Here is a 26,259-nt window from a genome sequence, read left to right on the forward strand (position 1 = left end):
TACTTTTAACATCTACTTCCGGGTGTGGAGCGGTTAGTTATCAATTTTGAAATTTATGAAATAAAGAAAGACGTAATGTAAACATTATGCTTAGCAACCTACAATGGAGTCAACAGTGAATTTATGCCTCAGAATCTCGGTTACTAATTGGCACTACGAGTGGTCGTTTTTGGTCCGCTTGATTTATGATCTAATAGAGGAGATGCTGGCTGAAAAGCCGGTCAATGATCCTTAAGTATCTGCGCTTTTGCGCAAAAACCCTTCCTCCTTCACTTCCTCCTTCCCTTATTTTGAAAACTGGCCTACTACCCTAACAGCGTATGATCCCTTATACAATATTATCTTAAAATCACTCCATCATCCATTTACCATCATTAAGCGCCAAACACACCTTTTCTATCGAATCTCGCAAATCTCGGACAACAGTATGTACTATGAATCCTCCTAAACATTTGCACACATTTCACGAAAAGAAATGTTATCACTTCCGTGCGATATAGATGATGCTAGGAACCGCCGTATCTAATGATGAAGTACGATAACTACGTTCAGGGTGTCATTTAACTTCCCTCTTTCATCCGCAAATCGGGAGCGAGGGAACACAACATGGTCTAGGTCCTCGAGTAAAGTGGGGCATTCGGAACAGGTGGGGGACTCGTCCAAATTGAAGCGATGCAATTACTTCCTGTAATCACTGTGTCCCGTAAGGAACTGTCTTAGGTGGTAATTGAAACCTCTATGTTTTTGCTCGGACAACTCTCAATAGATGAGATCAGTGTATAGGTCCAACGGGTTTTCCGGATTTATCTCACCGTTCCAGCCATTTCCTGCACAACTTTTTTCTAGTAACTTTTCGGTAGTCCGCAATAACATCGAGTGGATTCGCCTTCCTGCTGTGGTAGAGACAGTGCGCCTCATTCGCTAACAGTTCCATGGGAATCATACTACTTCACCCAGTACTGTTCTGTATGCGCCGCACATCCCCAGCGCGATTGGCAGGTATGCCGAACTCACCCTTCTCTGGGTTCGGTGCGTTGTTCAGTGCTCCCGACCGGACAGGAGCCAATATTAGACATCATCCTTGCTAGAAAAGAAGTAATCTTTCCTGCCATTTCTATCGCATAGTCCAAGTGCCCCTTGAAACTGAACTTGACCTTCTCCTCCTGATTACTTCAGCTCAGACAAGCCCCGCATAAGACGAGATAAATTTCTTGCAGGCCTTAGCCCATCAATATTTGATACGTTCCATGATAGCATGGTAATGACTATATTATACTTGCTCCTAAAAGGTGATTTTTGAATTTTAAACCCGAACCATGAGGCACTCTTGTAGTTGAACTCTAGTACTTAGTGACGTCCTTCATATCGTAACACTGCTTTCTGGCAGACCACCAATCTCTTATTACTCTCGACAGAAAACGGTGTGCTTAGCGCTCTATGATCATAACTACCTCAATTGAAGGACTTTTCTTTACATCGGAAGTGGACAATGCCTGCTGAAACAACCACAAATATCGGGGGGGGGGGCCTTTCTTCACTGCATACTTCCCTGGCTCGGAGTAATACTTTCCAATTGTTGATGAAGCAGAGTACACATTATTTTCCATAGCAATATCAGACAGTTGGGGATCTTCCCTTTGAATTCAGTCGCAATTATTCAGCAGGTTCTCCCCCCATACGATAAGGTTCAACTTATCACGTAGTTGGTTGAAGCGGCTACACTGGTTTACCCGCTCGCTATATATTGAAAATGCCAGCAGGAGCACCATATCTTATCGTGTCCAATAAAATTCAGCCTTGTATTTCCTCTATTCCTATTGACGAACATCCGTTTATTATCTGCAAAATGTAAAGTTAGATACCGTCAAGTTTTTACCCTAAAGAACTCATTGTCTCTCGTTGAAGTGATGGCCCTAATCTAGGAAGGGAGGAATACCAAAGGCCGCACTTTGATTTCATCAGAGGCTGAAAAGTAATAGGAAATGAAGAAGCAATCAACCCTAATTTTCCCTTCATCGATTGCTGTGTGCCCTCGAAAACTCTTGTTTACTAAGCTTATTCCCTCCGTTTTTCGTCATTTTCCTCGCCATCCTTTCTCAGGTGTCTGTCGTGTTGGCATTGATATGCTTGTTTAGGTCGTAAATTTTGTTTTAATCTCGTTGACCCTTAATCCAACGTTGGTTGAAGCTGATTTGATTTTACTAGTGGTGTTCCTTTTATTTCAATGAATATTCTTCGGATAATATGCTCCGGAGCTATTTTGTAAAGAGTAGAAGCCTGTGTCCTTGGTTTAAACTCGGCTTTTTGCTGAAGTTCTATGTCAATTATGCTTGAATCTTGACCTGGGATTCTGTTTTCCATGATCCATTTCGCCTTTTGACAGGACAATTTTCTCCTGAAATGCAATACCTACGACTTTTCTACAAAACAGAGCATACTGATACAAGAGAATAGTTGATTCCCGCATTTATGACTTCCAATTAAAATTTTAGCCAATAATAAAACGCTCGATTCGATTTCCTTACTTTTGTTAAACCACGTCCAAACTTAAACTATATTTCACCTTTTCTATGCATTGAGATTTTTCGAGTCGCCTATTGTGTTCCTTTTGTTGTAACCATCAAAAACTATGATTCCTTGTGTTTGCCTTGCATTGTTCATGTGCCCTGGTTCGAACAGCTAAGCGTGTGCGTGATTATCAAAGGTCTTGATCAATATGCCAGAAACATCCTTTTTCCGCTAGTCTGAGGCATTATCGATGTCGTCATCTTTCATCATTTCGACCCAGTTCGAAGACGCAGATAATACTGGTACATACATTCATTCATGTGTATGGCTCCTTTTTACTCAAAGAATTACCACAGTCCTTTTTTCTTTTTTTTATTTCAATGAGGCTGTGCTTCATCAAATTTAATACTGTGCAAGTAATAAGCCTACGCCAGCCGGAAAACACGAAGTTCGACACAAATATGCATATATGACGAACGGGGGTCTGACCCTGGTGTAACATGGTCGAGAGGCTGACGTTCAAACAACTCAATTATCTTCATCGTAGAATACTTATTTCCTCAGATAAATCATAAACCAACAAAACTATAGTCGCTAGTTCTGAATCGGAAAACCGGATGTCGTTTTAAATCCAAAAATCACACATTTCCTTTGCAGTTTAAACTTCTCATATCTGGACTGGGTGATTTTTACCCCCACCAGTATGCTGATGGTCGGTGTGTCCTTTCCATTACCGGTTGGCGAAGCATCCAGGTTGCTGTAATGAGCTAGTTTCAACAAAAACTATTTCTCAATCGAAGTTTCCGTTCTAAGAAGAAACTCACCAGAAAAAATAAAATCTGGGAAGAGCTTAATTAAAACCAAAGGTAACCAAAGTATTCAAAAATTGCATGCTTCCTCTTCTTTCATTTTTGTCCTGTCGGGTACAGAGATTGGCAGGCTTAGATCGAATTTGCCACTTTCCTCGGTCATAGGCCTGGCGAGACCCTATCAAACCATCATTTTGTGTATCAAGCCATCGTTGTTTCGGTCTTTTGGTAAATCTTAGATAGTAAAATCTTGCCAACGCAAATCACTTGACCATACCATCGATGGAGCCTCTCACACAATTTTTCCACGAAGGGTGCAGCCCGATATCGATCGCTTCGAACATCATCATAGCATATTACGCCACTTATCCAATGCAATATGTTTACCTCCATTACCGGGGTTGTGTTGTTGGACCGAGTCATTGCCAAAAGCGAAGTCGCACCTAGCCACTTCCTCAGCCCACTCATTCTTCTCAAGGTTCCTATGCTCGGGAACCCAGGGTAAGGAAAACCTGCTATTGAAATATATTGCCGAATCCCAGAAGATCATACAACTCGGCCAAACTCTGCGTATCCAAGAATACTATTGCATGGACTCCAACGGTCATCTTTGACCCGTTGGTAAAGAATGACACCTTGCACTGCATCGACAATCTGCGGCTGTGCCCTATTTGGAACGCCCACAGCGAATTTCATTTTGAAGCTCGGCCTGTACATGACGTAGTCTGTTCGGAACGCCCAGACTTTCCAGGGTACTTCGAAAAAGAACACCGAAGAAATTGCAGTATCCTGTATTCAAAGTTTTAGTCAAGTGGCTAACTCTTATATCAAATTGGTTTGATGGCTTTGGCACTGAAGTTGTCGAATGCAACGCTAAGGTATATTACCTGTAATATAACGACCGCTCAACCGTGCTAATTACCTCGAAAAGAGCGCCAAATTGTGGGGCTCCAATACTGTCCTTTCCAGAATTACAATGTCATCTGATCCTATTTTTTCAATGATTTTGTAGTTCTACCTTGTTAGGTAAAGCCACACATCACTTTGAGCGTCTTTATTCGGAATACCATACACAACTAGACATTATGCTTCAATGAGTGGTGTTGTTAAAATACCAGTCTAGTGACAACTCTTCTTTTTCACTAACTTCAGACATGTTAGTCACTACGTGACACTTTGGAGAGCTTAATTAAATTGCAAATTACTTTAAATAAACTGAAGGCAAAAATACACTCATTACATAGAGACGGGACATAATCTTGTTTTTATTTTCTTAAACTGACATTTCTCAACTTATCAATATTCATATTTTTTTTAATTCAAAAATTAATTAATCATGGCCTGCTCCGCCACGGAGAACACCAATGGTGGCCACTGTCAATCGAATTAACAATATTCGAAATAAATTTCGAGTGTTGTTAACCCCGCTGCGCCACATCACTCTACTCCCAGATGAAACCCAGGAGTTTCAACGACCGAACCCGGAACTGCGTTCCCCATCATACGGCGAAGCGAATGCGCCGTTGTTTTGGGGCACACACGGGCTTCAGCCTGGACAGGGAAACCGCCTTTTTGTGCCCACCAATCTCGAGCCGGAAGAAATGTTCTCCCCGCTCGAGAAGGCGATACGGGCCTTCATAAAGAGGCTGCAGCGGCTTCCGGACGGAATCCGTCCTGACCAGGACGTGCGTGCACGTGTCCAGTTCCTTGAGCGCACAGACAGGTGCGGACGAGTGTTGGGTGGGAGGTGTGGCCTTGATGCGTCGGAGATTGTCCCTCAGCAGACGCACCAACCCCGACTCGAAGCCCGGATCACTTGGAAGTCTCGGGTTCTCCCCGTATACCAGCTCCGTGGGGCTGGCAGCAAATTCCTCTCGGCGGGTTGTACGTAGGCCGAGTAGGACGAGAGGCAAGACTTGAGTCCAGGACGGAGCGTCGCGTGCCATAATGGCGGCTTTCAGCGTCCGGTGCCAACGTTCTAGCATCCCATTGGATTACGGGTGGTATGCAGTAGTCTGCTGACGTTTAAATCTCAGGAGTTTGCCTAACTCCGAGAAAAGGATGTACTCAAATTGCATTCCCTGGTCAGTCATGACCACTGCAGGGACGCCAAAGCGAGGTATCCACTCTCAACAGAAGGCTTCGGCACAAGATTGCGCCGTAATGTCTTTCAGAGGTATTGCCTGAGGCCACTACGTAAATCTGCCGATGATTGTGAGACAATACTTGTAACCGTGCGAGTCTCGCAAAGGCCCTAACTATGTCCAGGTATATTGTGTGGAACCACTTGGTAGTGCGGGGGAATGAGCCCACTTCTTCCCTTACATGCCTGGTGACTTTACACTTCTGGCATGCGATGCACTCTCTGGCCCTGGAATTGACATCGCTGTTCATGGAGGGCCAGAAGTATTTCTCGGTGACTAACCGATTTGTTGTCCTGATGCCTGGATGGGCTAAGTCGTAAACCGCGTGGAACACTTCCTTGCGAAACGCGGCCGGAATGTATGGCCGAGATCCCTTTTCCGAGTCTTCGCAGCAGAGAGAGAGGTTCGAGCCAAAGATGGGCAACTCCCGAAATTGGTATTTGGGGTTGGATTTGAGGCTCTGAAGTACTACGTCATCCTCCTGCGCCTTGGCAATAGCCGAGAAGTCGAGTGAGTCAGCAACTATGTTGTCCTTGCCGGACACGTGCTGGATGTCTGACGTAAACTGGCTTATAAAGCTCAGGTGTCGAAGCTGACGAGGGGACGCTTTGTCGGGCTTTTGTTTCAAAGCATACGTGAGAGGCTTATGGTCCGTGAACACTGTGAACGGCCTGCCTTCTAGGGAGAAGCGGAAGTACTTAATGCTCAAGTACACGGCGAGCAGCTCTCGATCGTAAGTGCTGTAGTTCCGTTGAGCGAGGTTTAACTGTCTGGAGAAAAAGCTCAACGGCTGCCGAACAGCCTCTTCAGACCACACAATCTCTCGTGTGTCTTTTGTTTTGGGGCCAGACAAGTACGTGTTCAAAACGGACTGGTGTTAGGCGGCCTTCGGTAGGAAACGACGATAGAATTTTAGCATGCCCAAGAACCTCCGCAAAGCCCTCACGGTTTTTGGACGCGGGAAGCTTGAGATCGCTTGCACCTTGTCTGGGTCGGGCTGTATTCCTTCGGGGGAAATGAAGTGGCCGAGGAAACTCCCCTGTGTCTGGAGGAACTAGCATTTCTCAACGTTTAGGACTAAACCGGCCTCAAGCAGATGTTGAAAAATGCACTCGAGATGGACTAAGTGCTCAGACTCTATGGAAGAAGCGACCAAAACACCATCCAAATATACGAAACAGAAGTCGAAGTTTTACAGGACCGAGTGGATGAACCTTTGAAATGTTTGCGCCGCATTGCACAACCCGAAAGTCATCCGTATGAACTCGAAGAGTCCAAAGAGTGTGCATATTACCGTCTTTGGAATGTCTTCTGGAGCTACAGGGATTTGGTAATAGGCCTTGGTTAAATCCAAGGTCGAAAAGATGCGGCAGTTTGCGAAATGGTGCGCAAAGTCGTGCATGAGAGGAATGGGATTTCGAATGTTGTTAGCCCCGCTACGCCACAATTTCATTCCTTTGATTGTCTCTTTGACTTCCGTGATCCCTGCAAGTTGAATTTCTCAAAATGAGCAAATAATACCTTCAAGGTATATTTCTCTTTGGTTTAAGCTCTTATTTCATGGCGAGAGTCATCACTGGACAGACTCCTGAATCAAATTTTACTTTCTCTCATGCATACCTTCCCGTCTACAGTTAGGTTTTACGTATTTCCCAGAGGAATTGTTGCCAGTCTTACTTCGAGATAGCCTTGTAACTAATATAACCAGCCAACCCTAAACGTATATCCTTCAAACTTCATATATCAAACACTTTATAAGGCTAGAATGTTATTTATTTTATTCATTTTCACTCACTCGCATCTTCTTTACAATATTTATATTTCACGACCGAATAGTAAACATTTAAATTAAATTTGGTAACCTCTCTCAACTTATTGTCCTTTGCAAAATTCCTGATCTTTTGTAAAAATTCACTAACCTCCTCCTTTTTCAAAATCGACCGTGCTTGCGTCTCGAACATGAGTAAGCATTTCTCTCGACAAACATCTATAAATTGAGGTCTCAGAAATTGAAAGTAGTGATTCCCTACAAAGACCATGTCGAACATGTTAGCAAACTTCCCATTCTCGTGAATATGAAGTATTTCTTCCTGAGATAAAAATCTAATTTTAATATTAGGCGTTGAGATCAAAGGTTTGTCAAACTTCTCCAAGTCGACAAGATTGACACCCGCTTCACTTAAATGCGGGGGTATTTTAAAGAAAGCTGCTCCAAGCTTCCGTTCGTAGTCTCCTGAATGGTTGTATTCAGATCTTTTATGAATTTTATAAAATAATTCAATTAGATTCCTTTCAGTAACATCCGTAGCCCGGAAGTCGTTAATTCCATGGAAGCTGTTGGTCATTTTCGTGTCAGAGGTTGATAAGCCAAAAGCGCAAAAAGGTCCCACACTAATATCGCCGACATATCCTCGATGTTTGTATGTTTTACCCTGCCGGGCTAATCCAGCGACAAAACTCTTATTAGCCATACTTTGGTCATATTCAGGAAATACAAATGCTACTCCTGTCTCACGCCAATGCCGGTATTCCTGGCAACAAATCTGTTTGGCTTCACGATCCTTGAGCCGCATTTGCAAATCCCAATCAAACGCACCTTCACGATAGTCGTACCTACTCCCCAACATTTGACGAAGCCTCGTCTCCCAATATCCTTTAATATTGAAAACGTGTCCTTCTTTCGGTGTCCAAAATTTAAAGGTTTCTTCCAACCCATCGCGTTCACGATATTTCAAAGCTTCGATATCAAAAACGGGAGCCTTTTCCGTAAGATAGTCCGAATCGGTTATCACATCGATAAGAAAATTTGCTTTGCTCGCTAGATAATTGTATGAAGAAGGTCTCAGCAAGGAGTTCCCGTAGATGTCCATGAATAGATGAGTTTTGGCTTTAAGGGAAATATCTTCGCTTTCCAATGCTAAACATATCAATAAAATATACCTCGCCGTGATCTCAATGCATCCATCCACGACATAGAAGTTGATTTTGGTATTATGCCTGTAGGACTTCGCTAGGGTGTGGATGATGTGGCGCGGGTCACCACTTCCAAATAGTAGAATATTCATCTCTGATGTCTCGTCCTGATTTGTTTTGGTATATTCTTCATACAAGTCCAGACTCTCTGAAAATCCCCAAAACATTTTCGACCGTTTTAAGGAGCTGAATGCCGTCTAGTTGAATATTTATAGAACTGAATTTACACTGGATTTGTTTATTATTTGATCGATATACACAGGTTGTCAGGATACGTAATGTTGCTAAGATACTGCTTTTCTTTGAAAGGACTGCTAGCACCGCAAATCAATTTTAATTTTAAAATTTGTTGTTGAAATAACTCCCAAACTTTATTATTTTTTTTTGAACCCAAAGACTGTAATCAGAGAAAAAAAACCCCCAAAAACGATCTTCTTCTTTTTCTTCAGCCTTTGTCCCGTTCACAAGGGAGGTCGGCTCGTCGAGGTCGGTTTCGTCATTTGGCTCTATCGAATGCCTGATCTGGGTGCAATCTCGAGACTTTTAAATCCCCATCCAACGTATCAAGCCACCGCTGTTTAGGCCTGCCTTTTGGTCGTTTAACATCGATTTCGATGTTCAGACCAATCTTGGCAAGTAAATTCTCGTTAGCGCGAATTACGTGACCATACCATCGAATACGCCTCTCTCGCAACTTTTCCACGCCCGATGCAATCCCATAGCGATCGCGGATATCCTCATTTCGGATGTGATCTAAACGTGTGACGCCACTAGTCCAACGTAGCATCTTCGTCTCCATTACCGCAAGACGCCGTTCATTGTCTTTTATAATTGGCCAATACTCAGAACCATAGAGAGCGACAGGACGGACAACATTGCGGAAAATTTTCGATTTGAGACATTCGTTGATACGTCAATCACAAAGAACACCAGTTGTTGAATGCCACTTCATCCAGGTTGAGTTAATGCGTGAAGCAATTTCATAACGCAGTTCTCCATTGGCTGATAGCGTTGACCAGAGGTATTTAAATCGATCAGTTCTGGGCAGAACACTGCCGGTGACAGTGATTGTGCCTGTTTCATGGGGATCGGTCGTCAAAAATTCAGTTTTCTTTAGATTCAATCTAAGACCGTGTTGCATGAGGCGATCGTTCCATTTTAGGACAAGTTGTTCGAAATCATTTTTGCTATCAGATGCTAGGAAAACATCATCTGCATAAAACAGTGTGTAGGGCGCTGGACGTTGGATATCTCGTGTGACGGTGTCCATAACAAGAACAAAAAGGAGTGGTGAGAGGGCGCTTTCTTGATGAACACCAACAGAGACACGAAGCGGTTTTGATACACCCGCCATACTTCGAACTTTACTTTTCGGATCATGGTAGAGCAATTGAACCCAGCGCACGAGTTCTTCTGGCACTAAGTGTTGTCGTAAAGCATACCAGATGAGTTCGTACCACACGAACGCTTTCTCTAGATCCAGAAAGGCAATGTAAAGAGGGCGATGCTTCTCACGGTGTTTCTCCAAGAGTAACCGCGCAGCGTGTATTGCGTCAGTAGCTGCGCAGTTTTTGACACATCCAGCTTGATTCACGGTTATTTCAACGATTTCACGAATACGGTTGTCAAGAATGCGTTCAAAAACCTTCATTGTATGGGAAAGTAATCGGATCGGACGGTAATTTGAACATTCTACTGGACTGCCTTTCTTTTTCCATATTGGAACAGTAGTACTTTCTTGCCAGTCAGATAGTGTTCTTCCTTCCTGAATAACCCGATTAAAGAATTCACTGAGCCACAGTGTTGGGTCCCATCTGATCGCCCTAATTAGGCCTTTGGAGCATTCGCCTACTGCATCACGACCGGCAAACCAAAGTGAGTACAGCGCCTCCCGGTGCCACCACTATGGAGGTTCTCCTCGGCCACTTGGTTTTGGTTTGGCCGACAGGGTCGCCGCCCCGTCTTCCTCATCGCCACCTCTGAGCATCAGTTGCGCTGACAGGTGGAACCGGTCCAAATGTCGGCAATGATTGTAAAAGTGGAGGATGAGCAAATTCTTCAGTTGAAATCTGCTCGAAGTATTTTCGCCACCTATCCGTTGCGGCTCGACGATTGGTAAGCAAAGTACCGTTGTTGTCATTAACGCAACAGAAGTGTTAGATATCCTGTGTACGTTCGTTACGGCTTTTAGCAAGTCGATACAGATCTCTCTCGCCATCCCGAGTGTCCAGTTTATCGTAAAGATTTTTGTAATGGTCCGTTCGGGTGACAGCGACCGCTTTCTTTGCTTCTCGGTTGGCATTCTTATAAATTTGCCAATTAGCAGGCGTTTTATCGCCGAGAAATTTGTGGTAGAGGCGTTTCTTTTCACGGACCTTCATTTCAACATCATCATTCCAAAGTATTTCGGTTGATGTACCGCTTACCCGGCTTGGTGACCCCGAGGGTTGCAAAGGCCGCTTTGTGGATCGTGTCTTTCATTTGGTTCCACGATTCTTCCACATTCATAATGGTTGGCAATCGTATGAATGAGATTGTTTCTTCTTTCTTCTCACCAAATCGCCACGATTTAATGCACCGCGAGCCAGTGCGTTTCTCACGCTGTTTTATCGGTGGCTTAATTCACAGGACGGCAATCAACGGCCGATGTTGAGGTGCGATGGTCTCATAAGGAACGGCTTTACAGTCAGTCACGGTGGTAGAATGTCGGCGTCTTATGAGAATATAGTCGATTTGCGTTTTACTGTTCCTACTATAAAATGTAGGAAGATAAGCCAATCGTTTGATGAACCATATATTCATAAGTACAAGGTCATGTGTGTCCGCAAAATCGATTATACGCTCGCCACCCTCATTGCGCGCTCCGAACCCCTTTCCCCCATGGCACCTGTTACCGTCTGCCTTTTCACCCACATGACCATTAAGGTCGCCGGCAATAATAATATAGTCGTCAGCAGGCACGTGACAAGTCTTTTCATCGAGAAGTTGCCAGAAGGCATCTTTCTCGGCATCAGGTCGGCCTGTCTGTGGTGCATACGCGGTGAAGAAGTGAATCAGCCGATCATCAAATCATTCGACTTCTTTAATGGCAACCCTCTGAGATGGCGATGCCAACACCATATTGAGTGTGTGGCTTACCAAAATAGAGAAGTTTATAGCCATTTTTACCGCGTTCGCGTTACCGCTTTTGGCACCAAACCATCGGGTTTCTTGCAGAAAGCAGATATCAATGCGCCTTTTCCGAAGGTCTCTTACGAGTTCCTCGGTCTTTCCAGTTAGGGTACCAAAATTTGGCGTGCAGACACGTATTTGTTTTATTTTTTTGGTTCGGACTAACTTGCTTACGACAGGACCGGGGCCCGTCCTGCCGCGTCGATTGAGGTCGACGCCCTAGCCTTTCTCCGAGGCTTGTGACTCAATCCGATCATCATGTTTGTAACGACAGTGTATGCATTTTCTTGGTCGGCCTGTCACCAAGAGGGATCAGGTAGGATTTAGCATAGTGGAATAACCCCAACTATACTCTATTTATCTCTTCCCCTCATATCAGCATTTTATTTTTGTTTTTCTGAGGATAGTGCAGAGTACGTTGCCTCAAACCCTTCTCCTTTACCTGAGCTTGGGACCAGCATACTATGTTAATAGCATGGCGGAGTTGATATTCCGAGGAATTGACTTTCTCTTTGTAATTTGTTTGCGTTCACTAATTTTTTTTACTTCGTCAAATATTTTGACTTTGGGCTTTACGTGTGCTTACCGTTTTCCTCACTTTCTCATTACACTCATAGCATGAACTCTCCTTTCTTCATAATGATCCTTTTTATTGAAAATCGTTTTTCTTGTTCAATCATAACAGGCCAACACCTCGGATTCCTCAACATCGCTCAGACAACCGCGATAAAGGCCGAACCAAGAGGTAACTACTTCATACAATAGCCTCGAATCTCTTTCACCAACATCTCAATCTTCCAATATTCCAGATACATCACCGCTTCCCTACACGATGTTCGGCAATACGACGGCATACCGGATGCCTGAGAACAGTCCATCTCCCCAACCCCTATCCCCGTCTAATCCAATGTATAACCTAAGTAATACTCCATCACCTTACAACATGGCTGGTGGTAACATGATATCCCCAACTAATCAGCAGTACACTGGTGCCGGAGCAGCAGGAGGACTCAGTCCTAATATGAATATGGATATGAACGAAATGGGTGCCGCAGGGGCATATCAGCAACATTATCAACCCCAGCAGAATGCAGCAATAGACAATTATAGTCAAATGGCTCCTCAAATGACCCAGCAACAACACCATTGGAACCTCCCGCCGTCGACATCAGCCGCAGTTATGAGCAATCTCCTCACCACGAACTCTACCCTAGCTGGAAGTCAAACTCAACAGCAGTGGAATCTTCCTGCAGGCATCAAGCAAGAACAGTTGACAACCGTCAACCATCTCGCGTCGAATCCTTTTATGATGAGCGTTGGCGGTAATTCTACCATTGGAGGACAACACCAGCAGAACAATACGACCAGCAACATGAATATCAGTGACGCACCAAATATCAGTAGTTTATTGGACATGGATAGTGAACAGTTGATACACTTCAATTCCGCTGAGTTATCTAATCTGTCGCTATCTTAAAATTTATTGGACAAATTAGAAAAAAGAATTCTGAATTTATTTTCAACGAATAGATTCTATACGTTTTCTGTATATAATTTTGTATGTTATGTAAAATTTTGGACGAAATAAGATGATAAGCGAAATAAAAACTTGGAAAACCTTTAGAATATGTGTTTATCCCTCCAAGCAAAAATCATAGATGCCAAAAACGAGCCATTGTAACCAACAATGAATACATTTTGCAGTGCCTTTCAATTTTCGAACTTAATTTGACGAATACTAAGAAGGGTAGGTAGGGACGTATCCGTGATCGCTCCGAGAAGCCCAATTAATGCTGTGGTATGCCGCTTTGATGCCACAAACTCATAAAACCATGATTGCTGCGGGAAGAAGCAAGGAGACCAGAATCGAACCGGCTCAGATCTTTAGAGCCAGCTCATAGTATTTGCGAAGGAAGGCAGCATTCCTACCCTGCAATTAGGGATCACTTTGAGGTACCCAAAAAATGATTATCTCGTGTCCGCAGCCTGGGTCTAGCTAAAGCTGAGCAACCGCAAAGGAAGTGCCTGAAATATCCACCCGCCTCTGCGCAACCTCAGCAATGGCTGAGCCTTCGCCATCTGAAAGTAGCGGCTATTAAGGGGGTCATCCCGTGTGAAGGCCGTTTTTTTTGCCTTTTTTTGAAAAACTATTTTGAAGGACTGGATAAAGATAGAAACGTCATTTTTTCACCATATATTTACTGATATCTCTAGTATATGTGGTAAATTTTTCAGTTCGATTTCATAACCTCATCAGTAAGTTTTCCAGCCCATTTTTCACCAATGCCTTTGTGATTCTTCTTTGCATTTCTAAGCCGCGTTCCCATTCTTCTCTCGACATGTCCTACCCATTCCTTTTTTACTACTACGTATATTTCATTATTTGCAGAAATTTGCAGAAATACCGGAGAAAACGCCAGCAAAATCCAATATAATACAATATACAAAACTTGTCGCAATTGGAACATCCATGTTCATGCTTGCTAAAAGTTTCTTTGCTGATGTTGATGCGAAGTCCTTTTTCTTCTCTGATAAGTATCGATTCCCATGAAATACTCGTTTTTTAGTGCGAGCATGACGTTGAACGTTAAAGCGATCTCCCTTCGTACGATCCATTTAAAAAAATCACTGAACACACAAACAGCACAATACTTACAACAAAATATAACTGAGTATAGCTTGAAAGTCTTTCAGTGCTCACTTTAGACTGGATTATCCTTTTTATTCCAAACAGCAAATAAGTTAAGACAATTGATTGGTTTTCCATCTTTTTATATTTATACCTGTGTTCGAATTTATAAGGCTCAGGTAAAGAACTAACAGGTAAAAGAAGATTCGGTACTCTTTCTCATCGAGTACTCTAGCCGCGGCTGCAAACTCCTTACCTGTTTAACACTGTAATTTCTAAATGACTCGGAATATCAGAAAATCCCTTTGCCCACATATTCTCCACTATATATAGATACAATTCATGTAAAAAAAAATCCATTTCTCCAACCCGACACACGGGATGACCCCCTTAAGCAGTGCAAATAGATTCCTCTCTCTCCAGTCGCCATCGAGACGTCAACTGTGCCCAACGAGCTACTGTCAAAAGCAGCCCCACCAGTCTGGAAGATATTGCAACTGAGTACAACACTTTAATGGCCGCTTGGCTATCGGCCATGACTATATTACGCTTCGGGTTGCAACATGCCCCAGCCATCGAGAGGCTTCCAGTATCCAATACTATGATGTTACTATGAGCATAAGGTTTTGCTGTGCAAAATCCGGACTTACGTAGACTAACAGATACACATGCTCCCTTAAATCCTGATGAGTTTGGTTCCAGAAGATGAGACGAAGTACCCCATAATTAATGTTTGCTTTGACAAGAACAAAGTCATTGCTATCATTGGCAAAATTTTGCACGAGCATTTGTGTACTGGATTTATAGCCTTATCTAGGATACGATCGCTAGGATTACTCGTCTCCACAGCAAAGATCATGAAACAAATAACTGTCAGCATTCAAAATTTATCTTTCACATTTTGTAATGTTGCCAGATGAATAACGAAAAGTAGCTCCTAACCATTGACAGTTTTTTTTCTACTTTTTCTGAATAAAGCATTAGTTTTCACCGAAAGTTGTCGGTTGATAAAAGTTTTAAACGCGTAAGAAAGTAAACATAGCGAATTACGCGGGATAATACTCAAGTTTTCTAAGTGACCTGTAACCGATTCAACAAAAATATTTCCGCAGTTTTTAATAAAAATCTACTGCACAAGCTAAATTTGGCTAGAAATTTTGAATTTTGACAATTTAGTAAGCTTTTGAGCATAGTATACTTAAGCTTTGGATGAAGGCAAGTCTCCCGCGCCTAAAAACGAAACAAAATGTACCAACTGGTGCTCCAGATTAGAGGTTAGGTAGGACTGACAACCCTATACGGAAAACCGATGTTACGAAGCCACGGAAGAAACCTCGGACTGGATGGATTTTACAACGACGAACCCGGAAACGACAACGGATTAATGATTTGCGAATTTTCTCATGGAGCGTGTGCTCCCTGTACAGACCGAATACTGCTGAGCAGCTCCGCTAGGCGATACCCTGCCTCAATATAAGGCTGATGTAACAGCGTTGCAAGAGATACGATAGACAGGGACCGGTTTCCTGGAGAAGAGCCACTACACCATATATTATAAAGGCCATCCAGTAAACCATGTGGTCGGAGTAGGTTTCTTAGTCAGCCAAAAAATGAAACCTGATGTTATCGGTTTTGAAAATATAAGCAAACGGCTATGCACTCTGTGCTTGCGAGGCAAGTTTAGAAATATAAGCCTCATTAACGTTCACGCCCCTACAGAGGAGACTGCAGGGTCGGAGAAGGATACCTTCTACGAGGCAGTTGAACGGACCCTCGAAGCCTGTCCCAAGTATGATATCAAAATCATACTTGGAGATTTCAACAGTCAAGTAGGGACGGAGCCCGTATTCAGGCGATAGGGATACCAATGATAACGGACTGCGGATTATTCAGTTAGCAGTATCACACGAAATGGTTGTTGGAAGTACCTGGTTTGCGCGGAAAGCATGCCATGTATGTCCATAAACATACATGGCCTCTCCAGACGGGACCACTTTCAACCAAATTGACCAAGTGCTGATTGAACGCCGCCACCTCTTAGCCTTGATGAATGTCAGATCATATAGGGGGCCAATATAGACTCGGACCACTGTCTCGTTGGCATGGTGCTCCGAGCTCGAATAACAACATCACCCAGAATCCCCTCTGACAATCAGGTGAGAGTTAACACTGAAGCCATTCACAATACAGCCCTCCGCGACACCAATAGGGGCGAAATGGATGCCGCAATAACCGTAGTCAACAGAGATCTTGGAGATGAAGCATCAACAAGTGATCTTCACAACCACCGCAAGAACGTTATCATTGGTACGGCCACAAAGATACTTGGCCCCAGCCGCAAGAAAAGTCAGAATGGCTCGTTTGACGATGAATGTAAGCTAGCAACGGAACGGAAGAATGCCGCATACCGAGTAATGTTGCATTCTCAAAGAACACGGGCACGCGCAGAGACTTATCATGAATTCTGGAAAGCAGACGGAAAAAGGAAGCCTGGGAAAACCAGCCGGTCTGTGAACTCAAAAAGTATAGGGAGCAACGCACCAGATACAAAAGGCGGAAGTTTTACTAACAAGTCAGCAGGATGAAGCCTTATACAACCAGAACATCGGCGAGTTGGAGGTCCCGCCAGCTGAAAACGATGGACAAATACTGTCACCACCAAGTATAACAGTCCGTGCAATTCACAATTCATCGGCTTAAAAATCATAAGTCGCCAGGAGTCGATGGAATTACAGCCGAATTGGTTAAATATGGAGACGACCAATTACACCAAGTGGTTCATCAACTTGTGCTTAAGGTGTGTGACGACTGGCAACGAGGCATTATCTGGCTTGTCTTATACATAAAAAGGGACATATCACACAGTGCAGCAATTATAGAGATATCATGTTGCTGAGAATAATTTATAAGATATTCTTCTCTATCTTGCTAGGCCCGATAGCCCCATACGCCCAGAACATCATTGGCCCATACCAAAGAGGATTTACTCCAGGAAAATCAGCAACAGATCAAATTTTCTCTCTGCGGCAAGCGATGAAAAAATTGTTGGAATATGGACATCAGTTGCACCATCTTTTCATCGACTTTAAAGCCACCTATGACAGCATGGCCAGGGTAAAACTGTACACGGCCATGAGGGAATTTGGTATCCCGACGAAATTAATAAGACTGACTAGGTTGACCCTGACCAATGTGCGAGGCCAGATAAAAGCAGCAAGATCACTCTCAAGACCATTCGACATCAACAACGGTCTACGACAAGGGGATGCCCTATCATGCGTCCTCTTTAACCTGGTCCTCGAGAAAGTGATCCGTGATGCTGAAGTAAACGCAGCGATGTCCAGTCTTCAGAGCAGAATTGGAAAGAACTAGATTGCGATCAACATAATTCGCATCCTACAAATCAATATGCACCGGAGTGCAGTTCGGTACGGATATCAAAGCTGATTTAGTACTCATCAGTGGGCAGTACCAAAACAAGAACCCAGTTTCATGGCACCAGGACATATCAGGTACCGCTGCCATCTGGGTTCGGAACGGCACCCTCCTTTGGGTTCTTGCCCAAGGCTGAGGGGACGGCTTTGTCTGGATTCGGTGTTCAGGGATAACGTTTTTTAGTGTCTACCTTACGCCGAATGAGACGATACCAGACTTCCGACGCAGATTTTATGCTTTGGAAGGCGCTATCTTAGGCACAGATGGGCGGATCCTGCTCAGGGGTGACTTCAATGCTAGGGCACTTGAATAGGGCATGTCTCACACAGACTCCAGAGAGAAACGAATTTTGGAAATTGTAGCGAGAACAGGACTGGTAGTTCTAAATACCGGGTCCACCCCAACGTTCCGGCGCCCGGGCTGCGAGGGAAGCATCGGTGACGCTGGAGCCGACACTGTCGTAAATTCAGTTATGAACCTGATAACGACGGTCTGTGGAGCCTCCATGCTCAGGAGGGCATCGAGACGAGGCAAACCTTCTATGTATTGATGGACAGTGGAAATCTCCGGGAGGAATGTCACAGAGTCCGCCGCTTAACACAACGTCTAAGCGACCGGGAGGACGCTTGTGCCATAGTGACGGAGTACAAATCAGCCAAAAGGAGACTCCGCAGCGCAATAAACAAGAGCAAAAGTTCGATGCTGGCCTGATCAGGTCGGCGAGGTGAATGGGGAGGACTGGTAACCTGAAAAATCGGGGCTCTGCGGAAACCCAGTTCACTTAAGGTCGAGCAGATGGACCGCATTGTAAGGGCACACCCTGCGCGCCCCGTATGGGATGATGACTTCGGCGCGGAGAGCACAAAGGACTGTCCACTTTTCTCTATACAAGAGTTGAAACAAGTAGTCCTCTCTATGAAAAGCAAGAAGGCGCCAGGACCCGATGGTATTCCAGCAGAAGTATACAAACTGGTATTCCAACACCGGCCAGACCTACTGCTCGGCGCATTCAACGCTTGCCTGAAAGAGAGCATTTTCCCTGCTCGTTGGAAGTTGCGAGGCTGGCGCTGATTCACAAAGGGAAAGGCGACCCCGAGTTGCCGTCTTCATACCGCCCACTATATATGCTTGCCCCGGCAGATTGGTTTTAGAGCAGGGAGATCCACAGTTGATGCTATCATGCATGTCGTGCATGCCGTTTGACGATCGGAGGCACATAGCCGCCGAACTCGAAGGGTGGTGCTCCTCATAACGCTTGACGTCAGAAACGCCTTTAATTCCATAAGATGGAAAGACATTCTAGGCACACTATACACGCACTGTCGAACAGGCGCAAAGCAGACTCGGCATATTGATGCGACGGGTAAACGGATGGGTGACTACTCATGGTTTCAACCTTGCACCGGAAAAAAACCGAAATAGTCATTCTGACTAAAAATAAAATTCCGACCCTGCGTTCCATATCGTTCGGCGAATCGATAATCGAGTCGAAACCAGCGGTAAAGTTCCTCGGGCCGACTCTTGATTCAAAGATGAGCTTTTTTAAACAAATCAAAGCAGCAGCGAACAAGGCTGCAGCTGCAGTTTCGGCGTTAAGTAGGCAAATGACAAACATTGGGGGTCCTACGTCTTGCAGGCGACGTTTCCTGATGAGTTCAACACAGTCTGTCCTGCTCTACGGCGCAGAGATATGGGTTGACGCTTTTGGCAAGGAGGAATATTGTAAACGTCTCGCGCAAGTAAAGAGACGGGGAGCTTTACGGGTGGCGTCTGCATACTGCACTGTCTCTGAACCGGCCGTGATGGTGATCGCGGGAGTGGTTCCCGTTGTCCTTCTTGCGTCAAGCCATATACAAGCGCAAGGGAAATGAGCCAAGGGGGATTCTTGCTCGTGAAGAACGGCAACGTACTCTAGACGAGTGGCCCTCTTGGCAACATGAAACTAGACATGGACTGCGCGGCTCACCGGCCACTTCGGTGCGTGGCTAAATTGGAAGCTTGGTAAGACTGACTATTTCCTTACCCAATTTTTAGATGGCTATGGAGGTTTTCAGTGTTAGCTGCACAAGATTGGAAAGGCACGATCTCCGGATTGTGTGTTTTGTAATAGAGTTGTGGACGACGCCCTCACATTTTTTTTTCTTGTGGAAGGTGGGATGGGATTCGTCAGCAGCTCTATTTAAACGCAGGGGATCTCTCTCAACACAACATTGTCGAGGAGATGTTGAGGAGTGCAGACAGGTGGAGTCGTGTTGCCCATTATGTTCGGGTCCTTCTCGTTGCTAAGAAGATAGAGTTCGACCGATGGAGGAGCCGAATGGCAGGAGTTTCCTTGAACTGACAGTTTACTTCCTCCTCTTCCCTCCCGCTGGTGAGAGGAATTGCCTGATTTGAAAGCTCCGCAAGGCGGGAGAGTTCGGAGACTAGCCCGAAGTAATGTGACAACCGGTTTCAGGCTAGCTCACTGACGATGGGGGTGTTTAGCTATATTATTAGCTATATATCTGCGACGACGTACCGTACCAGGAGTCCAACACTCTGTGCGTAAATGCATACACCTACCCTACCCCAAAAAAAATCAATCCACAGCGGGAAAAAGAAGACTGCACCGGGAAAACTTTGTTGAAAACACAAGTGAATCAAAGCATGTCCAATCTCCACGACCTTCGATTTGGAAGTATATTTCAATCTTTAAAACGTACAAAACATGAAACAAAAAAAAATCAAAGAATCAAAGATGTCACTTCCGCTTTCCCTACTCTGATGGGAATTCGCCGCCGAAAACTGCATAACCACAATTTCGCCGCGGTGGAAACCGCCACCATATGACAACAGACTTTTTGTTTACGTCTGTGTCAAATCGCGCGCAAATCATTGCTGCTAGTGTTCTGGTTGGGAAACTTGCAAAAGAATGGAAATATTCTGAATCTACAGAAAGTTTAAAATTTATTCCAAAAGGAGTTCTGATTTTGTTACACAAAACCATTTTGTTTAAACGCGGAAATGTCTGACGAAGTGAAAATTGAGGATGTTCCTCCGACCGATAGTGAATCAAATGTCATGGACGACTCAAGCGTTACAATGATGGATGTCCTCAAGCAACAGGAAAAACTTGAGGAAGAATCAGCTGCAGTTCTGGGCGGTTCGGATGAGAAATCGTGTACTTATGAAAGGGTGAGTGCTTCGTTCATTTTGACGCAAGTGTCAAGACGAGACTAACGTGGCTGTGTAAATTGCAGGGTTATATCAAGCGCCAGGCTCTCTACTCGTGCCTTACTTGCTGCCCAGAAGCGTGTAACGATCCCTCAAAGCGAGCTGGAGTCTGCTTGGCTTGCAGTTACCAGTGCCATGAAAATCATGAACTTGTCGAACTCTACACCAAACGAAATTTCCGCTGTGATTGCCCCACAAGCCGCATTCCTGGTCAGAAATGTACATTCGCTGAAACTTCATCCCCTAATGAACCAAAACATGAACCCAACAAAGACAACTCGTACAACCAGAATTTTTTCGGTCTCTATTGCACTTGCAAGCGACCGTATCCCGACCCGGAAGATTCGATTCCGGACGAAATGATCCAGTGTGTACTTTGCGAGGACTGGTACCACACGCGGCATCTGAATGCTCCGATTCCAGCTGCTGACTCTTACAGTGAGATGATCTGCGACGTATGCATGGAAAAGCATAGTTTTCTTAAGGATTATTCAGGACTAGCCGTCAACAAGGTGGAACCCACCAACGAGAGCGCAAACGTTAGCGTGCTAAACTGCACGACTGACGAAGAGAAACTTCGGGCAGATTTGGACAAGAGCATCGCCGATATAATGCCAAATATATCTTCGAGTGACGACACCATGGAAGACTCAGCCACTATTAGCGGCACACATGATGAGGGAGTTGGAGAGCCGGCAACGAAAAAACCCAAACTCGACGAAGACGCCGGAAAGTGCCGTCGGCCCCCAGCGAGTCTCGGCTACAAGGGCGGTGCGGTGTTCTGGCCAGATAACTGGCGGTCGTCTCTCTGCTCGTGCCAAACTTGTTCGCAGATATATGAAAGCCAAAAAGTGTCTTTCCTTCTCGATCCTGAGGACACCGTTCAGTTTTATGAGGAAAATGGTCTGAAGAAAGTTGTCGAGACGGACTACGAACGTGGCATTCGCGCATTTTCAACAATGGGACGAACGCAGCAAATTGATGCACTCACTGAATATAATCGGATGAAGGAAAAGCTGCAGGAATTCCTGCGGACGTTTGCAGTTAATAAGAAAGTCGTTACTGAGGAAGACATCAATACATTCTTCCAGGGTATGAAAAACGAGAAGAATGCCAACGTTGGACAGCCGTACTTTTGCCGTTGAGGTTGGCATGCAGGACTTTTTGAGGAGTTTGTTACATTGAAGAGGGGAATAGGCTATGGATTTACTTGTAATACAGTTATGCAACTACTTATTTTTCAATATATTTGCGTTTCTTTAGATGGAAATTTATTGTTTAAGTCACTTCCCTCCAAATTAACGAGTGGTTAAGACGCTCCTGAAAGTTGGGCAGATGTTGTGTTTACTCCATTGAACTGGTTTTTTTTCAACCCGCGTATTAACTTTTGCTTAATCGTGGTTTATCGCATTACGATGGTCGAGCACATGTAGGTGAATGGGTGGCGTTACGCGACGAAAAGGAAAAGGAAATCCTTTCTTTTACTGGCCTATAATAGTTTTTCTTCTACTTTGCCTACATTGACTCTTTAGAAATTATAATCTAAGTGGATTTTTGATATAGAATCCCGCCTATAGTATAGAGAGAACAAAGTGCTGTTGCATAGCACATTTGTTCAGTACTTGGTAACGGAGGGAGTCGGATGAAGTGGAAAACGACCGAACTTAGAAAGTCATTTTGCACTCCATCTCGTAATTAACAAAGTTTCCCATTGGGATGTTGTCCATTGATGTCTGTTGGACAAGGGCATGAACGAGGCTCAACGTCTAGATAAGATAGAAAAAATAGTGCGTCAACCCCTTAACTCCATCGGAAATAGATTTTGAAAGCATAAATAGTTTAAAAAAACAAAATCGCTGCAAGAGGAATTAGAAACGACAGAAAAATAGTATGAGATAAAACCATCTCGCCCATCCCCAACTTAGGCTCATAACAAGAAGAATATCCGAAATTGACGGAAGATGCTCAGAAAGAAATGGCACTATAGAGCGAAGTCATAATAGGGAAGGAACATCCTGTCTCCGAGGGCAATGCCGCTCTTGTTGGTGAAAGACATATAATCCTGCTTATTAGAAATCCGAAGATAAAAGGCATCAAAAATGCTAAGTAGAGTGGGTTCGCCAGAGTTAGAGTTCCTGCTCCAACGCAGAGTATGCCAATAATTTTGTCTTAAACACTAAGGTTAAAGTATTCTCAGATGGGTGGCTGAGCATGTATTCTCTCTAGCTCTGGAGGTGAAACGATGGTCTTGTCGAAGCGGGTGATGAAATACCTCGGCATCATGATAGACACGACGATGAGCTTCTTCGAGCATAATTCGCAACACAGCAAACAAGGCTGCGGTAGGAATGTTTGTGATCTGCCGACTGATATTTAATGTCGGAGGTCACTTATCCAGGAGGCGTCGCTTGTTGATAAGTACAATTCATTCCATCCTCCTTTACGTTTCCAAAGTATGGGGCGACTACCTTAGTAAGGAAATTTATCGAAAGCGCCTAGTGCAAGTACAAAGACGAGGGGCTCTGCGAGTTGTGTCTACCTATCGGATCGTCTCGGAACCAGCTTTAATGGTGATCGCGGAAGTTATTATTCCGATAGCTCTCCATGCTGCCCGGTGAAGGCTTATGTACCTCAGAAAAGGCGAAGGAAACAACGAAGCTGTTGTTTGTGAAGAGAGTGTCCGTACTCTCTGCGCTGCTGCCATTGCGGAATAGTTGCAGAACAGAACCGAGAGGTAGATGGACCGCGCATTTCATAAAAGACGTGCGGCTGTGGTTCGTTCGAAAGCACGATGACGTTGAGTTTTACCTAACCCAACTGCTCAGCGGACACTGGTCGTTTGTAACGTTATATATTTATATTTCATGCAGTTTATATCATATAATTGCTGAACTTGTCAAAATAAAATTGCCATACCATTGTCCTGAGAACGTTTGCAAGAATGTATGCTTATATAACAAAATGTCTAGATTCAGAAAACAATTGCACGAGAGTTGTCTAGACGTGGTATAGAATTATATGCAAGCTTGTGGGTAATTTGAATAACACAGGTTTTAGATATTCTACATAGTTATGCGTTCTTAACATTCTTCCCCACTTAAAACACTTCTTGGTGTGTTTGACTGGAAGTCCATGTCCGTTATAGGTGAAGCTTCCTTGGAGCAGATTTATAGACGCAGTTTAGGGTAGAATATCCAGATTGTGGCCAGGTTGATGATGCTGAAGCAAAGATAATTCACGATGTAGTGGTAAATATCATAGGATGTTAACGATTCCGGGAGAGTTGCTGATTTGATGAATGGAATATTGTGGGCGAATTGCTCGAATAATTTTTTATTGACTGGAATTTTGGATAAATTTAGATGAGGGATAGTTGATAGAAAGACGGTGAATTTGATTAGACAAGTTCGCCATAGGTGTGAAGGAGAATGGCATTTTTTCCGATGACTGACCAACTCCTATCGGGATAGTAACAGAATAGCGCCTGGCTGGAGTCCAAGTTCAGGAATCGTAGTAAGTCGTTGTCCAACTAGGAAATGATCGGAAGTTAGCTTGTAAGTTGTTTGCGTCTGATGATATTGCAGTCAAAGAGAGATGCGTTTCTAGTTACTCTCTTCAAATGGTAGTTTGCAGATTTGATTGCGGCTACCCATATGCTCCCAAAGTGAGGAGGTCGTGGTAGTTTTCGAAGGCAGCCTGTACCTTCGTCACCAGAAAAATCGTGGATTGAGCTAAATTGTTGTTCATTGCATAGTGCTTGCAATTCTCGATGTTCTGAATCCGCTTGATCGAAGTTCATGGCATTGTCGCTGAATATCTTCGAAGGGAGGCCTCTTCTAGGCACAAATCGTTCAAGAGAGCCAATAAATGCAGCTGATGTTAAAGCCGAGACTGCCTTTATGTGATGTATATTTTTATCGGTCACTTACCTCATGGTTGAAAAGTAATATGAGCTGGACCACAAAAGTCGACTCCAATGTTAAGAAATGGTCTGGATTTCTGAATTCTTTCTGCGGGGAGGTCACCCATTAATTGTGTGAGTAGCCTTGGTTTTGATCGGGCGCAACTCATACATTACAATACGATATTTTTGGCTACGGTCTTCCCATTGATACACCGATAGATTTGTCGAAAAATATTGAGTAATACCAACGGTCCTGCATGTAAATGTTTCGTGTGAAGCCAACGGAAGATGAGTTCGGTAAATGGATGTTTATGAGATATTAACATTGGTTGTTTTGAGCTAAATGGTATTTTGCTTGTTGAAAAAGGTGCTAGTGTTTTTAAGTAATTGTTGTATATCATGTTCCCGTGTTTTTTAAGATGTTCGATGTCTTCTAAAAAGTTCCTTTTTTGCATCATGGTGACGATACGTTCAAGTGCTCTCCACATTTCCTGTGGATTGGGTTTCCCTCGTGCTCTTTCTTCCCGTGGTAGCTTGCAGTTCTGGCCACAAGTGGATACTATGCAGCTACCACACTCCCCCTTGCCCCTCAAAGAAGGGAAATCAGTGCGAGTACGCACGATTTCAAATTGCTCTGCCTTTGAGCATGAGCGAGATATAACGAAAAGCGGTTCAGCTGTGTTTAGCATACCGCCCGGACTTGCTAATGTATTAGCGAGATTGGCACGTTTTTGTCTATGGATTATTGAATAGCAAAACCTCATCAAATGAATTATATGATATGACCAGTGGGTAGGTATCGTCAAAATGTTTGGTGCCAATACAGTGTCAAATTGGAGGTAATTTGGACCGTTTGGCATTTTGGAAGAAATGATGTGCCTAGTAAATTAATTAAATAATTAATAGTATAATAAATCTACGACGATTCCGTAGCCTACATATCGACGAAATCTATGAGCGATACCATGATCGTCAGGTTGTGGATAAAATCCGACTCAATTGGTTACGATGGGCGGGTCAATTAATCCGTGTGGATGAGGATGATCCAGCCCGGAAAGTCGATAAGGTCAATATCTATGGTAGAAAAAGAAGACGAGGCAGAGTCTGCCTGAGATGGAGCGATGTCGTAGGTCAGGACGTCAGATAGCTTTTAGGGATATTGAATTGATGGACCTCGGCGCAAACCGGGATGTCTGGAATTCCTCATTAAGGCAGGCCTAGACCGGATACCAGTTGTTGCACCGTTGATGATGATGATAATAATCCTATAAACTGCAAAGTATCTATCTTATATATCGGTTATAAATTTAGTAAAAGCATAACTGACCTTCATTCAGCCTTCGATTGACTTTATACCTCATTTCCGGCAACGAACACTTTATTGGGAAGCCGACGGATGAAGACATATATGAAAAATTTCTTTTTTATTTTACTGACCATGATTATTGATACTAGCAGAATAGGTTAACAATT

General features: G+C 44.0%; 3 protein-coding genes across 11 annotated transcripts in view; 2 read left to right on the forward strand and 1 right to left on the reverse strand.

The window, feature by feature from the left end:
* Window positions 1-13,231, forward strand: part of LOC119661291 (embryonic polarity protein dorsal-like) — a 240,952-nt gene extending 227,721 nt beyond the window's left edge. For all 9 annotated transcript variants that reach the window (XM_038070570.1, XM_038070577.1, XM_038070574.1 and 6 more), the window contains 2 exons: window positions 12,291-12,350; window positions 12,415-13,231. In XM_038070570.1, the coding sequence (XP_037926498.1) occupies window positions 12,291-12,350; window positions 12,415-13,082 (728 nt within the window). In that variant the 3' untranslated portion in view covers window positions 13,083-13,231. The remainder of the gene's footprint in view (window positions 1-12,290; window positions 12,351-12,414) is intronic.
* Window positions 7,144-8,848, reverse strand: LOC119661295 (dynein assembly factor 3, axonemal homolog). The gene has a single exon (XM_038070581.1). The coding sequence runs from the start codon at window positions 8,599-8,601 to the stop codon at window positions 7,249-7,251; it is 1,353 nt and encodes a 450-aa protein (XP_037926509.1). The 5' UTR covers window positions 8,602-8,848; the 3' UTR covers window positions 7,144-7,248.
* Window positions 13,232-20,501: 7,270 nt separating the features above from the next.
* LOC119646553 (putative E3 ubiquitin-protein ligase UBR7) lies at window positions 20,502-22,152 on the forward strand. The gene is made up of 2 exons (XM_038047031.1): window positions 20,502-20,843; window positions 20,909-22,152. The coding sequence occupies exons 1-2, from the start codon at window positions 20,673-20,675 to the stop codon at window positions 22,025-22,027; spliced, it is 1,290 nt and encodes a 429-aa protein (XP_037902959.1). The 5' UTR covers window positions 20,502-20,672; the 3' UTR covers window positions 22,028-22,152.
* The last annotated feature ends 4,107 nt before the right edge of the window (window positions 22,153-26,259 follow it).

The sequence above is a fragment of the Hermetia illucens genome, chromosome 1, assembly GCF_905115235.1.
Source record: "Hermetia illucens chromosome 1, iHerIll2.2.curated.20191125, whole genome shotgun sequence".
Taxonomy (NCBI): domain Eukaryota; kingdom Metazoa; phylum Arthropoda; class Insecta; order Diptera; family Stratiomyidae; genus Hermetia; species Hermetia illucens.

Coding starts and splice junctions, on each gene's coding strand:
- LOC119661295 (XM_038070581.1), bottom strand. CDS start 8,601: ATGTTTTGGGGATTTTCAGAGAGTCTGGACTTGTATGAAGAATATACC.
- LOC119646553 (XM_038047031.1), top strand. CDS start 20,673: ATGTCTGACGAAGTGAAAATTGAGGATGTTCCTCCGACCGATAGTGAA. Junction 20,844..20,908: donor AATCGTGTACTTATGAAAGG/GTGAGTGCTTCG, acceptor TGTAAATTGCAG/GGTTATATCAAGCGCCAGGC.